This window comes from Bacillus rossius, assembly GCF_032445375.1.
Source record: "Bacillus rossius redtenbacheri isolate Brsri chromosome 9 unlocalized genomic scaffold, Brsri_v3 Brsri_v3_scf9_2, whole genome shotgun sequence".
Taxonomy (NCBI): domain Eukaryota; kingdom Metazoa; phylum Arthropoda; class Insecta; order Phasmatodea; family Bacillidae; genus Bacillus; species Bacillus rossius.
The window spans coordinates 15,203,346-15,220,080 of NW_026962013.1; the positions used below are offsets into that span (position 1 = coordinate 15,203,346).

Below are 16,735 nucleotides of genomic sequence, written 5' to 3' on the forward strand. Positions count from 1 at the left end.
TGCGGCACACAAGCTGCTGCTGCCAGTCTCGTGGTGTCAGCCACAGTATCTGCTTCGTCAGTGTCCGTAACAAAGTAAGTGCAGTGTGTGCGGTTACACACGATTCTGTGGTCAAAGTCTTCTAAAAAGAAAGGCCGTAGTGATACTTCAAACCGAATATGAATCGCAAAGTACCGAGTTTGATTGACAAAATAAAAATTCTAGATTTACTTACAGATAGCTTGTCTTTTGTAGAAGCAGGCCGCAGATACAGGAAAAAAACGATTCTAGCATTCGTACAATAAAAAATAAAGAATCGTCTATCGTGTCAAGTGGTTAAACTTTATTATCCATGCTTACAGTAAATTATAAATGGTCACATGTGGGAAACAAAAATTGTGCCAATTTAATTTTAGCGCAATCAGTGACGCCGTATTAAAAACCGTGTTAAACTTTGTCTTTACTTATTTCACCAAATGTTGTGTCGAGTTGCTGAGTGTGTGTGGCTCGGATCGGCAAGTGTTATATTCCCCAGCCTCTGTTTAAAGGTCGGGAGACCGCTACACATAAACATTTCCGGGACTTGTTTACTACCTCATGGCAAAAGTGGTACAGTATGGTTCACGTAAATATTGGACCACTGGGAATTCCTGGGCAAAGATTAAAAATACGCTAGCCGATTTACTTTACTATTTAATGTTAAAACATTATACCAAAGTAAAAAGATGAACTTGTATAATACAATGAATTACCCAATAATATTACGTCTGTAGGTTTAAGTTGTAACAAAACATTTATATACAGATGTCCAGTAAAGTACCAATTAATATTCTGGAGTGGAATTTTAAACACCGGACTACCTGATTTTGCCTTGTACGCAGCGACGCTGCTCAGTCAAGTGACTCATGCTCTGCCTGTGTGCTGCGTGAACACATTCCCTCCCCCACTCCCCCTGGTGTTTCTGCCCGCTCTAATCTCTACCTCTCTCCATGTTCTCGGCTCGTCTCTCCCTACCCAGCGCTTGCCGACAACCAAGTCTATCCAACATCAATCCCCAGCCGAGTCATGCTGGATAATGTCGCTGGATGGTGGGCTTTATCAGGTCCCCTGTCCGATGCTTCATTTGTGAGATAAAGCGACGTTAAGAACTAGTGTTTCAGAAAATATCACTGGGCTGGATTGGACCATAATTTGAAAACCCTACAAGATAGAGGAATAATGTACGGAGATATCTTGTTTAGAATTTTACTGCGGACATTTTCTACGCTTAGGCTTTTTTCTGCCCGATGCTTAGTTTGTTAGTTACAACGCAAAATTATCCTAATCGGCTGTCAACCATTTATTCCATTATTATTATTCATTTCTGACTGGGGGACATGGTTTGACCCGCGATATACCCGATTCTGCGATCAATCGGGGCGCGATATACCGGGAGTTTACTGTATGTACAATATGTACATATACAAAACATAAAAGTTAGTTAAATATTTTCTGGGGTGAAATTAACACTATCATCTTGCTTTTTTTTTAAAAAACGTGTCCAATTTCATCTGCTTTGGTTTCTGTACGGTACGGCCTGTTCTGCAGCCGGGCATCAACGGTACGGCCTGGTCTGCGGCCGGGCATCAACAGTACGGCCCGGTGTTTGTTTATCTGCGTGCGCATCTCTTTCCCCTCGCATTCCAAACCACTCTTCCCCCCTCGAATTCCATACCTGACGTCGCGTCGTTTCCGAGATTTTTTTTAGCCTGTGGCGATTTCGTGCTAACTGAAATTTACAGACGTGCTATTCGAGACTAGGGCAGTAAAATTTACATCGTGCTAACTGAATTCGCATTAATTGAAGACGTGCTATGCGAGGGATTGGTGTACATATACATTTTTGAATACAAGACAGAAAACTTTATTTTAGTAAGGCATGTGCTTACAAAATTTGCATTTTTAAAATATTTATTATTTTATTATTTGGAGTTATTATTATTTTATTAAGTTATATTTCTCTACTAATTTTCAAAACAGGTTATCCTTCGAAGTCATATAATCTATTTTCTCAGTTCTGTGAACTTAATACATATATGTTTGTATAAGAAATCTGTTTCATTTTTATCCAAAATTTCGGGAATGTCTGTATCTATCTGACCCCTTTACTTCTCTTGGTTACACCCTTGCCTTGAATATCAGGCAACCAGTTTAAATTTTTACTCTTTACTTCAGATTCAGTGTCTATAATACTTTTCAGTTTTCAGAACACTGTTATCATAAGCTAAGTGTCTAGTTATCTAATACCAATTGAATGTGTGTTATAAAGTGTGTTAAAATAAAAACTTGTCAGAATGTTCTTAAAAATCAGTAAATTATTTGAGAACAGATAGGTACATGGCAGTTCAAGGTCAGACATGGGTGTCTACACTGAGAAATCACTGCCCACCCCTTTTGACGGCCTCGGGGAGGAGTAGAGGGGGAATAAGTCTGGATTATTAAATTAAAGGTGGTAGTATTATGGTGACCACATGTCCTTGAATCCTTGAAAATCTGGAATTGCCCTTGAATTTTATCTGTTCTTGGAAAATCTGGCAATGTGCTTGAATTTTTTCATTAGTCCTTGAATTTTATTGTTTACTGAGAACCTATTTTGATCCATAGAGCGAATAAATATTAGTATAGTCAGTCTACATTTTTGTCTGAGTCACGCCTCCGTGATAGGCAACAATTGAGATGTAGAAGTGTGTGTGATGTGTGTTTCTCTGTTAAAGTATCAAAACATGTGTGTTCGCATGTTGCTGGTGTTCACAACTATTTTAAGGTTAATTGTTCATTTTAAAACATTTAGTGCCTGTTAATATTTTGTATATATTGTGTTAATATAAAATTTAGGTACAAATTTAGCAGGTTATCTATTTTTATAAATTCAAACAAAACAGACCCGTTATTTTTTGTTTGTTTTTTTCGTTTCTTGTTGATTTGAATATTTATTCAGTTGGGCACAAGCCCAGTGGAAAGCATTCACTCTACGTTCCCCTGACATCTGAACATAGCCATACTCCTTGCCTTCACACACTTCTTTCCTAGACATTTCATTCCCATGCAGTTCTCACTACCATTGGGTTTTTCCCTCTTTCCATTCTCCTTTCCTTAAAAATTTTCTTAGAGTTGTCCCTCCCACTTCTAGGCTTTCCCCTCACACTTCCTTGCCCCAGCTCACACCACCCTCCTACCCCTCTCAGTACTGAGTGTAGTTTACAATCTTAAAAAAAATTTTTTACCATAAATCTCAAACACTATTTGAAGAACTGTACATCAGCAATCCATCATGCATAGTGTACACTGCTAGTAAATAATGTTTATGCTTGGAATTATTTTAATCACTTTTCTTTCATTTACTAAACCTTCTAAATCATTTATTTTTGACCACCCTTCTTTACCATTTCAGTATTTTTCATGCAGTAACTAGCATAATGAAAGATTTATAATTGACATGTTCTCGGTATTATTTCTACTAAGTGTATTTCTGTGACGAGCGAGATGGTACCTAATGACGTTTTAAAACCTTTCTGGCATGGCTCTGATCTGTAAACGGTAGGAGCAACTTACCTATTTTGAACAACCTTTGGTTGGCCTAAGTCTTCCAGTTTCACAGTTGCTGACAGTATTCAAATAGGTAAGTAATGTTAAAAAGTTCATCATTCATGTAACTCAGGGATTAGAATGCAATCTTAAATTTTGCCCCCTATCAGAGATAAGCCAGGTTTGTCCTTTGATATCACATGAATGTAGCCATGATTTAATATTTTTTGTGGCGTTGGAAGGGAGGAATTACTTTTTTTTTCCTCTCTTCTTTCTTTCTTTCTTAGACTATTGTGTAATATCATTGGTGGCTTATGTATTAATAAAAATATCTAAAAAAAAAAAATCTAAAAAAAAAAACACATTTGTAGTCTAAATATGTAAGTTTATAAAAACAATTACTGTAGTCAAATACTGTTCAGTCTTTATTGCTGATTGTTCTAGTATTTTCAAATTACTTCAGAGTTGTCTGGACCCCACAGTGTATGGGACGGACCCTCTACACCGGGACTCGTGCCAGCGAGGTACACATGTGATCTGGTGTTGCCGCAGAGTTCGGGGTGCCGTTGAAGCGGTCGCCCGAGCGGGAGCGCCTGTTCCGGGTGGAGGACGGCCAGCCCAGCAGGGTGCCCGTGCTGGACAAGTGGCAGTACGGGCTGTTCACGCCGCCCAAGCATCGCGCCGGTACCCCGCTCGAGGAGACCCAGAACAAGGAGAACGAGCAGCCCAACGGCCGCCCCGCCGTGCCGCTGCTCAGGTCCTCCCGCGCTTTACTTCTCGCCAGGATGTAGGAATCACTAGGGGCATGCGTATTTCGCGAAAAGATTCCGAGACCAGCTGAAAGTCAAAACAAATGTAGCACCGTCTGTGTTCCGCGATTGAGTGAGTTTCTTTCAGGTACGTGTCGATTGTTACGACACCAACCACATTAAGTCGGTGCGAAATCAAGCGCGTCCCGATCGGCTCGATCAAACAAGGCGACGACTTCTCGCGCAGACGGCCGCCAATCACAAGGGAGGAACCGCGGGTGCGGGTATACCTTGTTGCAGTCTAGTAGACGTTCAGGTTTTTTTCGCGAAAAATACATGCCCCTAGGAATCATTCATTCAGGAAGTGTTCAGCCTTTGGCCGGCTCACAACAAATCGTGTTAACACTACGAATTACAAGTAATTTTCTTTAAACTGTATACCAGATTTAAAAAAAAACTAGGGATTGGCGGATCAAATTCTCAAATACCGTTAAATCCTTAGTATTCAAAGGATTCGATATTCGAGGAGAAAGATTTTGAAGAAAAATATTACAGGAAATAAAGTAAATTAAGAAATTCAACACTGATATGCTCTAAAGTTCACTATTTTAAATTTTTTCTTCACACCTATTCAGTTACCATTCCCCAACATATTGTACTTTTGTAATTTTATTATTCCAAAAATTACCATATGTATTCATTCTGGAAACTTAGTTCATGAATAAAATGGTTAAGTGTTTCAACACCATAGTTAATAATTTCTTTTATTGTACATTATTTTATTTTGGACCCTTGAGACCTAGATTTGGATTCGAGGGGTATATTCTAAGTACTCTTTGAAATTCAAGATTCAGATTCGAGAAAATTGGAATTTTACCCATCACTAAAAAAATACAATGTTCTTTAATGTTATAATAATACAGTATGATTTATTCTATGATATAAAACAATACATATAGATATGTTTATACAGTATCTTGAACTACAGTAACCCTTATGGTTGCTGAGAATTTCAGTCAAAACTATCATGAGAAGGTGTTTTAAAATAACTTAATTCTTATAAGGGAACTTAATATTGGAATTATTATAAGGTAGACAGCGGCGGGCGAGGAAGTGTGTCCACCTAGACAGCAGCAGAGTCCGTCGCCCTGGCCTTGCGCTGCTAGAGGCTGCAATCCTGCACTGGCAGGCTATTGTGCAGAAATCGCTGTCTTGAAGCGTGGCACGCTACCTCATGGTCGAACGAGAGACTAACTTCCTTATTGTAAAGACTAGCAGTTGAATGTGTGCAGAGATAGTTTATGTTTCAAAGAGAGCTAGAGTAATGATAGTTGTACCAAGAAGTGTGTAAGATTGACTTGTTTAGTAGAATGATAGTTATCACCGAGTATAGTGGGCTACCTCCTTGATAGTCTCAGTAGGCACTGCACATGGGAGGTCTCAGGTTCGTTACTAGAGAGAGAGAGAGAGAGAGAGAGAGAGAGAGAGAGAGAGAGAGAGAGAGAGAGCATCCAGCAACCAAAGCTGTACAGGACAGATCTATGAATAGGAAATAGATAAGTGTGTGTATGAAACAGAACAAACATGGACTAGTTTTTGAGTATAGCTCATGACTTCTCAGACTAAAGACTAAGGCAAATCCTGAACCAACTAGTACAAAGGCCCAGATCCGAATTTTGTCCACTACGGTTCTGACTCTCCCCTATTTATCCCCCCTCCTTCCCCATCCCCTTCATTCCAGAGTTTACTCAAAATCAACACCGGGCCCGAGCGCAAAGAGGGTCCCGGTTGAATTTCGAGAATTTTTTTTGCTGCCTGAGTTTACCATGATTATAGGAAGAAAATTTATGAAAAGTCTATTGCTAATAGAATTATTGGAAAACCTACAAGTTATGCAATATGCACATTTAGAGTTAAAGTCACTGAAACATTTAGTCTTAAGATTTAATATATATATATATATATATATATATATGTGTGTGTGTGTGTGTGTGTGTGTGTGTGTGTGTGTGTGTGTGTGTGTGTGTGTGTGTGTATATATATAGTGGGGTTTGAAAAGTTGTATATTAAGTAATGGGGAGGGAGCCCAACAAAATTATTTGCACCTGGGCCTTTGGATCCTGTCGACAGCCCTGGTGACACCTCGGGGTTAACAGAGGACTCCACGTGTTTTTAGTTTAATAAAGGGATGGAAATAATGATTTTATTGGAGAATCCAACCTCCGGCACTAGTAGTCACTCTACTGCTACTGAATGATTGTCCTGCTCTTGTGTGGCTGACCGCCGAGAGATGCTGCATCAGTGTTGACGTGAGAACGTGTCGCACGCGTTGCTGTGCAGGTCAAACAGGGAGTGGGATCGGGACGCCAGCTTGAGCTTGCGCCACGTGGCCGGCGAGGTCAGCAAGCCCGCTGTGGCGGCGGAAGCGATCACGCCTCGCCGGGCCAGGGTGAAGATGGGCACCCGAGCCTTCACCAGCAGTCAGCAGCATCTCTTCCTGCCGACAGACGCCTCCTGGAAGATATGCAACATCACGACTGGTGAATACTCCACATCAGCAACTTGCCTCTGTGTGTTTTTGGGGGTGGGGGTTTTGTTTCTGCTGCTGTCAGATAATCATTTAATTTTCGGAACAATAGATTTTTGCAGCTGAAGTTCTAATTCTTTTGGGCGGTAAAAATTAGCATCTATTTATTTTTCCTAAATTAGCATGTATTGTCTTATAAATTAACATATATTAAGTATAGTGAAATTAGTTTTTTGATGCAACATTCTAAATGTTTTAAAACTGTATATTAATATATATACATACCGATACCTACAAACAACACTTCTTCAGTTTTGCACAAAAAAAATTAATGCCTTCATAGATTAAATCCACAAAAGAAATTCAAATGTTTATTTTACTTAAAAAATTGCTAGTATGTACAATATGCTAGTGAACATTGAGTTGAAGAGTTAATTTAGTATAGTAATTCATGACTCAGTTGGATGAATTGGTGTAGGCTTATATTTTTAAGTTATCTGATAAAGCATATAACTTGGATGCATTACTCAGACATGGCAATATCACGAAGCATGGTTACAAAAACTAGTGTAGAGAATGATAATAAGAAAAACACCAAATGGACCAAGTGTAACATTTTGGTACTAGTGCGGTAGTTTACTTCACACTCACGCTAAAGCAAAATGCAAGAGTGTGCAGCCTGTTTGGTTTTCATCTTATTAGCCAGCCGTGCGCCTTTCTTCCGTGCGACGTGGTTGGGTTAAAAACAACTTAAAATTAAAATGATAGGCATGCATATCATTCAAAACATTTTGGAATTTAATCTTTTGTTTCTTTCATTGGGCTGAAAATATTATGTCTTGATATAAAATTGCATAAAATTATATTAAATGGCATTTTATCTGAATAATTGACATTTTCATTTTGAAATTATACATAGTATGCTCTATGAGATGATTGTATTTTTTTACAGAGAAAGGAACCAAAGTGTTACCGGAAACCACTGTGAAAAAGTCACCACTATCTGACGCATATGTTATCAGTAAGTAGAGTTTTACTATTTATTTTTATGATTATTTTATATTGTATCTGTATCTGTGGACCTTTAAGTAGCTCTTATAAACTTGGCTGAAAACAAAAAAAAATTGATTTATTTTTGGCAAACAATGTATTTATTTATTAATGGTTGATTGCAGGGCATTTTTTGTCTCATCATGAATGTACGTATATAAATTTGTAGTAATTTTTGTGACAAAAATTGCTATTACTTAACAGGCTACTCAAGCATTTTGCAGTTATAACCACAATGGAAACTGCACGAAAAACTAAGTTGCTGCAATGTGGGATGTTTGCTTTGGAGTTGATATGCGGTAATTATAACTGAATAAAAATCTCTCATTTCAAGTATGTGTACAAACAGTTTTTTACTACATGGCCAAGAAAAACTAATTTTTTGTTAAACTTGTCTGTTTACAAACACTGAGGGTTTTCTGGTACATATTCTGTTTCTGTTTTCCCGATAGCCCGAAAGAGTTCTTTATTCGCGATCCACCAAAACAGTTATTTATTCCCGAAAGCCCGAAAGAGTTCTTTATTCGCGATCCATTGAAACAGTTCTTTATTCCCGATTGCTCGAAGAAAGGGTTCTTTATTCGCGATCCACCGAAACAGTTCTTAATTCTCGATAGCCCGAAATAGTTCTTTATTCGCGATTGACAGAGTTATCTGCTCGCGGTCGACATTTTAACCAATTCTTGATTATCTAACACTATTAGGAAGTGGCAGGTAGGTTAAAACAAAGCATATACACAACAAATTTTAGCGAAATATGAGCTAAATTATGTCAAAGGTTTCAATCATTGTCACTCTGACAATGCTTCATAATCATGCAAATAATGTGCTTGAATCAAATTGTATATAATTTCATATACAATCGTAACTAAAATTATCATTAAAAAAATTAAATTACCATAATTTGATGGATTAGTGTGGGATGGAAGACAGATTATTACTTTTAATAACTGGTAACGATAACCATTTTAATAACCGGTTATCTCTAATAACTACCAGCAAATAAAAAATCGGAATAGAGGTTCTCATACAAAGTTTTTTTAGTTAATACTGTCACGTCTCACTTTCAGGGGGGGGGTTCCTCTTCTTAAATATGTAGCTCAGATAAATAATAAAATAAAAACATTAACTAGCCATAGAGCTCCTCGGCATTAGAATCATTTTAGTAGGTTTATCCTTGTACAAGGATTGAAAAATTAGGATACTGAGAAAAATAAGATAACCCTAAAAACAATAGAACACATAACATTTATTAAGAAAAATAAATAGTGATAACAAATGAGGTGGAACCTTCCACGTCCTCTACAATAAATAAATACAAATAAATAAATAAACATAGTTATTATTATTCCATTATTCTACCCACAAACATTCTCAATTTATTCTTGTCACAATTTTCCATGCGACCTAGTGATGCCAAACGTCATTAGTTATTCCGCAACTTCAGTATTAAAATTATCAAGAACATTCTCGAACAAGAAAAAGACTTTAACAATTACTCAGTTGAGTTCTATAACGTCATCATAAACATGTAAGAAAAGGACCGCGATACAAACGAATTACAGAGTTTATAATGGAAAATAAAATAAAATTTTAGTTCTGACATCATTAAAAGATAGTAAACCATTGTTCAAAAATTATTTAAGAGAGCAACTACCACGCAAAAAGGGAATTTTAAACATTTAACTATGAAGAAACATAAGTTGCAGAAGACTAAGACCATGGCATTATCCAGACGCCATTTCACTCACGTAACCCTCTCTTCTTCGCTGCACGGCCGGGCAGCATAACAGTCTTTCACAGGATTACAGCCACGAAGAAACATTTCACGTCCCTTTTAACCAAATTACTTGGCCCCAAAACCCCTACGGGAAAAACATCCTGACGGGAAGTTTTCTTGTGTTTTCCAAACACGTAAAGTTATTAAAACAAGCCGGCCGCGCATGCGTCCACGCTGTGATGTCCACGTAGTCAGAAAACCGGCCGCTAGATTGCAACACTCGCCTGCGCATCGGTGATTGCGCACAATCTACGCTCCCAGCTGGCCTCAAAAGAACGGTAAACAAGCCTGCGCCGAATTTCTCCAGAACCGCAGCAAACAACGCGTCAGCTGGCCTGGCTGAAACGCGGTCACGCCTGCGTCCCCAGACATACGTGCAAGACTCGCACTCTCCCAGCCCCACGGAGACCCTAATTACATCAAAGGTGTTACAACATCTGAGCTTGAGGGAAACTAAGTCCCGACAAATATAATAATTTATATATTAATAATAACAATTTTTAACCACGTGACAATACATTTTATTGGTTATATTAAGTTATCTCCTTGGCAGCGCAAAACTAATTTAATCGATGCTGTACAACTACTAAAGGCCTCAATGCTTGTGGCGCTAGATTAATATGTGCAGCTACTAGCTTAACTGTTGTTGCTATTTATTATACTTGTCTTGTATTGACACATAGATTTATATATATGCACAAATGCTTGTGCATAGGGATACAGTTGATAATAGTTATATTATAATATTACAAAACACAATGGTAATTTTAATCATTTATTAAAGAAAGTCAGAATTATCTCAGGTTTTTAGCAAAAGGAAAAATGTTATTGCTTTCAAAATTTTAATAATTGTTGGCACTGCAGAACAAATATATATATGGAAAAATGTCTGGAGTGACGATGCGCACATTTACTTAGCAATCAAAAGTCTCTTTTGTTCGGGTCCAATATCGTATACACAGATTCAGTCTAGAATTATGATTTACATATGTCTTTACCTCGGCTAGATCAAAATTGTTTAAGTTGGTAGAGCTTTGATGCTCTCTCTCCCAGACCACTGGGTAGTTAAAAGTTGTGTGTTATACTAGTGTCAAATTAAATTAACGTAATTAATATTACAATATTTAAGTTTCTCAAAGTCTTTCTTGAAGTTAGGCCACAAAATAAATTTGTTATGGGCGTGATAAGTGTTTCGTATTAATGAGATGGAGTAACAAACACAGTCATATATTACTCATGTATTTATGCACTCCTAGAATCTTTATCCTTTTGGATAAAGTCCAATTAATATACGATGACACTTAAACAATCTGTTTCTTTCATCCTTTTGTGCGGATGCCTATTTCTAAATAGCTATTCTTCAAGATAGTTTTCGACGAAGTCAGATACGCTTCCATTCATTGATAGGCTATCACATTCCCTTTTTTTGAAACCATAATTTAAGTATCTTAACAATACGAGGAAGACAAGAAATCAATTTTCAGACTAGCACCAAAAGTTACTGAAGGACATCTGGCTCCAATTTCAAGTGAGCGAATGAAGGTATCAACAGCAGCCCAAGTCATGAGTCACACTGTTGCAGCAGCTATCCACAGTTTTGTCAGTAGAGGTGGGTATCAAATATTCCTTTCTATATTCTGAATCTGGTAATGTAAGTTTAATGGGTAGCAAGGCTTCAGCTTATTTATTAATTTATCTGGAAATTAATTGATGACAGCAGCAGTCGTTTTATATTTGTGAAACATCACGCCATCCTTACCTAAGCCTCACATCAGGATTGTTCTTGCAAGCAATTTTTAAAAATGAACATTTTATATTTCACACATATAGTATGTCAATATAATTTACTCTGTAGGCTGTACAATTCCCAAGAATAGTGTTTGAATTTTTTTCCCCCACCTTAGGCTATTTTACATATCAAGTAGTAAAACATAAGCTGCTTGTTTTATGTTTTTTTTAGCCATGTGGCACTTGTTTCAGATTTAACATTAATTTGGTAATTTGCTACTGTAAAGAATGTACCTCCTCAAATGTAATAGTAATAGACTGATAGTTGATGTTTTAGCATCTGATATCTTTTTGATTTCAGAATACGAATAAAAAAATGTTGGGACTAGAAATATGATAAGGGATGTTTTATGATCCTGTTTTGCCTATAGGTTAAGAATAACAAATGTCAGGATTTTTTACAAACACGTCTAACTTTCAACTTTTTTTCACAGTACTTGAAATGTAGCTGACCTAAAATAACAAACTATTACCAGTTAAAAAAAAATCTTTAATGTAACTAACCTAACCAAACATTTTCACAGTTTCGTAGTTTTTTAAGGTTGCCAACCTAACTAATCATTAAACTAAGTAACCATTAAACTGGTAAACTACTTTCAGTAAAGTAATGACTAGAAATTTTAAAAAATAAACAAATATATATATTTACAGATTTTATTTTTTTAGGTGGCAACCCTTTTTTGTACATATACATTGTACATGTTTCATAGAAGTAATACTGATTGTGTTCTCTTTCAGATATACTTCCTCCAGAAGCTACTGTGACTGCATCGTTTGTAGCTGATGTCGATGAATTGTTCGACAGTTTCAACGGTTCTGACAGATATCCCGACGCTGGCAAGCCCCTCAGGTGCTGCTTGTCGGAGTCAAGTCCACATTTAGAGTATTGGCAAGAAAAAGCTAAAAGCCTCATCCACAACTGGCAGTTTTGCACTGATCCTGTTGCTGACCGGAGGTTAAGGCGTGAGAGAAAACAAAAAACACCACCGTTGAGACCAGGTAAGAAACGATGCACTGTCTCACATCCACCTTCACAGTGGGGTTGGATAACGTCCATCAATGCAGTCATCAATGTTTGGAATGTTGTATCAGAAGCAGGCTTCAGCTATTTGCAGCTGCGAGCACTTAATCAAGATCCACTCGAAAATCTTTTTGGGTCGATTCGTTCATATTGTGGTGCAAACACCAATCCAACTTGTGTTCAGTTTGCTGCTGCTTTGAAAACTGCCATTGTTAATGGATAGGCTTTCAAGAGTTTCTCAGGTAACTGCCGAAAGGATGATGCTAATATTTTTAATGATTTGCGGTGTTTCCTTGTAACTGAATGTCAAGGAAGTGAACAAGATTCAACTTGTGACTATACAAAACTTCCATCAGATATGTTACACAGTGCTGTAACTGGAATTGACTGTGCAGTTGAAACAGGAGATGCATCCATTCTGTCATCAGCATATGTTGCAGGGTTTATTGCCCACAAGCTGTTGGAGAAAGTTAAGTGTGACAAGTGTAAAGTGTGTTTGTTACGAAGTAACGTTGATTTTTGTAATACTGGTGTAAGTTTCAAAGATTATTCAAGTGTGTCTGACAGTCTGACCTACCCCTCTCAGAACTTGGTCACTTTTGTTGCAAAGTTTGCAAATATATTTGAAGAATTCATGGTTGTCAACTGCCACATTGATAATCTTTTGCTGTCACTATCTCAGCATGTTCTGGATATTGTTAGTATGCCATGGCTTGAAGAGACTGCCTGCGAACAACATTCAGATTATCTTCAAAAGGGTATTGTAAAAGCAGCTGCAGAAATCTCTGTGTGCTGGTGGTGCAAACGTATGAAAAGAAAATTGATTGCAACAAAGAAGAGTAAACAGCAGTACAGAAAAATTCACATATTAACACACAAGTAATTTTGATTATTGATTCTCTGTTCAGTATGTTGAATGGCTGATAGTTGATGGAGAGTGGTGTTGGAGGGCCCCTGACCTCCCCAACTTTTCACGAGTGTTTTCCAGAAATACAATAGATCAGCTGATTATTTGGTTCAATGTCATGGTCACCTAGTTTAGTTCATTAATTTTTTTAGCATTGGAAATACTCTTGTAACTAATTTTTATATTTATTATATGCAGTAAAGGTATTGTACTATGTTTTTTACCAATTCTTCAGGTTATTAGGTAGATTATTTTTATATAAATGCATTTATCAGTATTATATCTATTGCAATATTATTTTCATAACTATATTGTTATGTTTGTAGTTATTTGGAAGCTGCAATTATGTTTCCTGAGATTGTTATTTGTTTTGGTAAAAGGAAGGATGGGGGTGGCATCAATTTTTTATACTTCTTTTTTGTATGCAGGATTTTGACAGTTTCCGTATGTGTTCTTATAATGGGAAAAAGACAGATGTTTGTTCACTTTGTTCTCATGGGATACGGTAAATCAATCAGTGGTTATGATTTTAGAATTATTCAATTACAATAGGTATTTGTAGGTAACTAATGTTGGAAATTTTTTTACCAAAAATGAGTGGTGATCATGATCAGTTGAATTGAAAAAATTAAATGAATTAAAATTTACAAATGTCGTGGCTGCCATTTGAGTTTTACTTTTTACAGACATGTTCTTTTATCTTTTCTTTTTTTAATAATAACAGAATGCTGATGTCAGCAATTCATTTGCGTCATGCAGTTTGTATTGAAGGAAAGTCTCCAACAGTCTACCAGTGTACAAATCCTCAAGTGAATACTAATGATCTGCTAATATCATTGTTGTAAAGTGGAACTTATGTGTACTTTTCTTCACCAACTATAGTGGTTGTGCAATCAGTGGTCTGCATTTCCTTAATGTGTCTTCCAAACTCCATCACATCATTTCATTCAAGGAGTACATTAAGTAAAAATTGCTGTGAAAGTGGCTATGTCTCTGTCATAATGTCAAATTATTGCTGTGTATGTTTGAGCACTGGTCCTTTATTACTATTGCAGTATTTTTTAATATCTTTACATATTATGTAGATAAAACTATTTTTCCACTTCATGTGTGTAAGCAGTTGAATAGTATGTGAATGCATTCATTACAATGTTATTTAATATGGGAGTAGTTGCTGGTAAGTCTAGCATAATTTTAATATTATAAAACATTTAATGTTTTTTAAGCTATATAATTTCTGCAAAGCCTTTAAAAATGGACAGAACATATAACTTCACAGTATTAATGGTGCAGATTTTACCAATATGAACATAATGAAATTTATCTCAAAACATTTTTCAGAATAAGACAAATACTTTACTAGGTCAAGTCTTTGTGCAGAAAATTTGAAGGAAAAAAAATACAATCTGTACAATAGTAATATGGTATAATAATCACACAGGGATCTGTCCTCTGAAATTTGAGGTGGGGGTACATTTTATAATGTTCGTGTAGACATAACTTTGACCATTTTTATTGCACATTTATTTCTTTATACTTTTTATTTAAGGCATTTCAGAACTTCTTTGCAAAAAAAAAAAGATTCAAGATTAAAATACATAAAATTAACATGTAATCAATTCTTTAAAAATAACAAATTTAATATTCCTGCCTTGATTTAAAACATCCTGCCGGACCGTAGAGCGTATTGTATATCCATTCTCAAAAGTTGTTTCACATTTTTCTTCTGTAACTTAGCATATTTACATTTTGTGCAAGTGCATATGCATACAAAAGAGTGAAAGCACCACAATAAAAGAACATGACCTGACTTTCAAACTAATTAAATTTATTACCTACAAAATTAACATCAACTTAAGTCATTTTATGATTTTTAGGAAACAAAATTTTATATGTAAAAATGTTTGGTTCAAATGTTTCTATTCCATCAAATCCATTCTCATTTACATATCCTTGTGGTTGATTACAGGATAAATTTTTTTTGTAACTATGTCAAAATTTCCATTAAATATCGCAAATGGATCCTTGGTAACAATCAAGAAATATTAACAATATGTATTTGTGAAAAATTTTAATTTATTGTGACATTTTTATTTGTTAAAATCTATATACATTGCTGCTTCCATTGCAAAAAAAGTTTTTTTTTAAATTATTTAGGCATAGTTAATAAATTAGAGATTTTTTTTTTTTGCAATTGTGTAATGCTTCCACTTGTACAAATGATTGTAATCAGTTGTATTGAAAATATTCTATGAACATTGATTGATGTAGTAGTTCTTTGTCATTTGAGTTGAGTTTTTTTTACAGATATTTTCAATAACAGAATTTTGGTGTGCATAATTTTTCATGGCAAAATCCTCAGGCAAAGGCCAAAATCCTTTTCAATCCACTGCATCGATTAACTGTGCCATGAAGATAGTGTGGTATGAATAAAGTATTATGGAGTTAATTTATGTAAAATTGTATTAACAAAGATGTGTCTGAAATAAATTTACCTGATTAATATACATTTTTGGATGTTTATTTGTTTCAGTTTTATTTTTATGGGAAAGAATATCCCTTAAAGAGTTCTAATCATCAGGTGAACACTTATCTGCTGATTTCACTGTGTACAGTATAAATCAATTTTACATTTCTACATTATCAAATGGAGCTCTGGTGGCAGTGCTGTTAGCTGCTTGCTATTAACTGTGAGCCACACCTTTATCTCAATGCATCTGCCAATCTCCAGCACTGACCTACTGCATTCATTTGAGGAGCACATTTGTAAAAACTGTTGTGGAAGTGGTTGTGCTACTGCAATGTGAATTAACGCAAATGATTTTTGGTTCTGTATCAGTTCTGGTAATGCATCGCTACATCACAGAATTTAAATTCAGAGCAGTTAATGCCACTGGGCCCATTACTCTTCTTATTGGGGGAAAAAAACTCCATTATACATTTCACATCACTGGACACACTAATAAATGTAATGTATGTGTACAATCATCTCCACTAATATTTAATTTAATTAGTATTTCTAGCTGCTTCACTTTCAGGGCTTGACTGGTTTATTAATCTCCACAAAATATTCATTTTCATTTATATTTTAATGCTGCTAAATCTATTTCAAGGCTGAGAAGTTGTAGAACGTCTTAAATAATTGACAGAGAAAATTAACTGGTGAAAATATTGGTACACAAAATGTAATGTCTTCCACCTTACAGATTGCTTTATTATACCATGTGTTTCACCATTTTTCTTGTACAGTTAATTTTTATACATGTTATTAAAATGGTTATAGCACAACACTGGCAATAAATAGCATTAACAGCATTAAAAATATATTAAAATTAATTCATACATTCAAATTTACCGCCGTATTTTTAAA

At 35.8% G+C, this 16,735-nt stretch overlaps 1 protein-coding gene across 7 annotated transcripts in view; it reads left to right on the plus strand.

Moving 5' to 3' along the window:
- LOC134543313 (tyrosine-protein phosphatase non-receptor type 13-like) overlaps positions 1-16,735 on the plus strand; it is a 369,574-nt gene that overhangs the window by 317,898 nt on the left and 34,941 nt on the right. For 5 of the 7 annotated variants that reach the window (XR_010076906.1, XM_063388249.1, XM_063388247.1 and 2 more), the window contains 3 exons: positions 4,096-4,300; positions 6,633-6,832; positions 7,772-7,840. Coding sequence is in view for 5 of the 7 variants with exons in the window: in XM_063388249.1 (XP_063244319.1) it covers positions 4,096-4,300; positions 6,633-6,832; positions 7,772-7,840 (474 nt within the window). In the remaining 2 variants the exon portion in view is untranslated. Of the gene's footprint in view, positions 1-4,095; positions 4,301-6,632; positions 6,833-7,771; positions 15,847-16,735 lie in introns of those variants that run through there. The other 2 variants (XR_010076907.1, XM_063388252.1) reach the window with 2 other exon arrangements.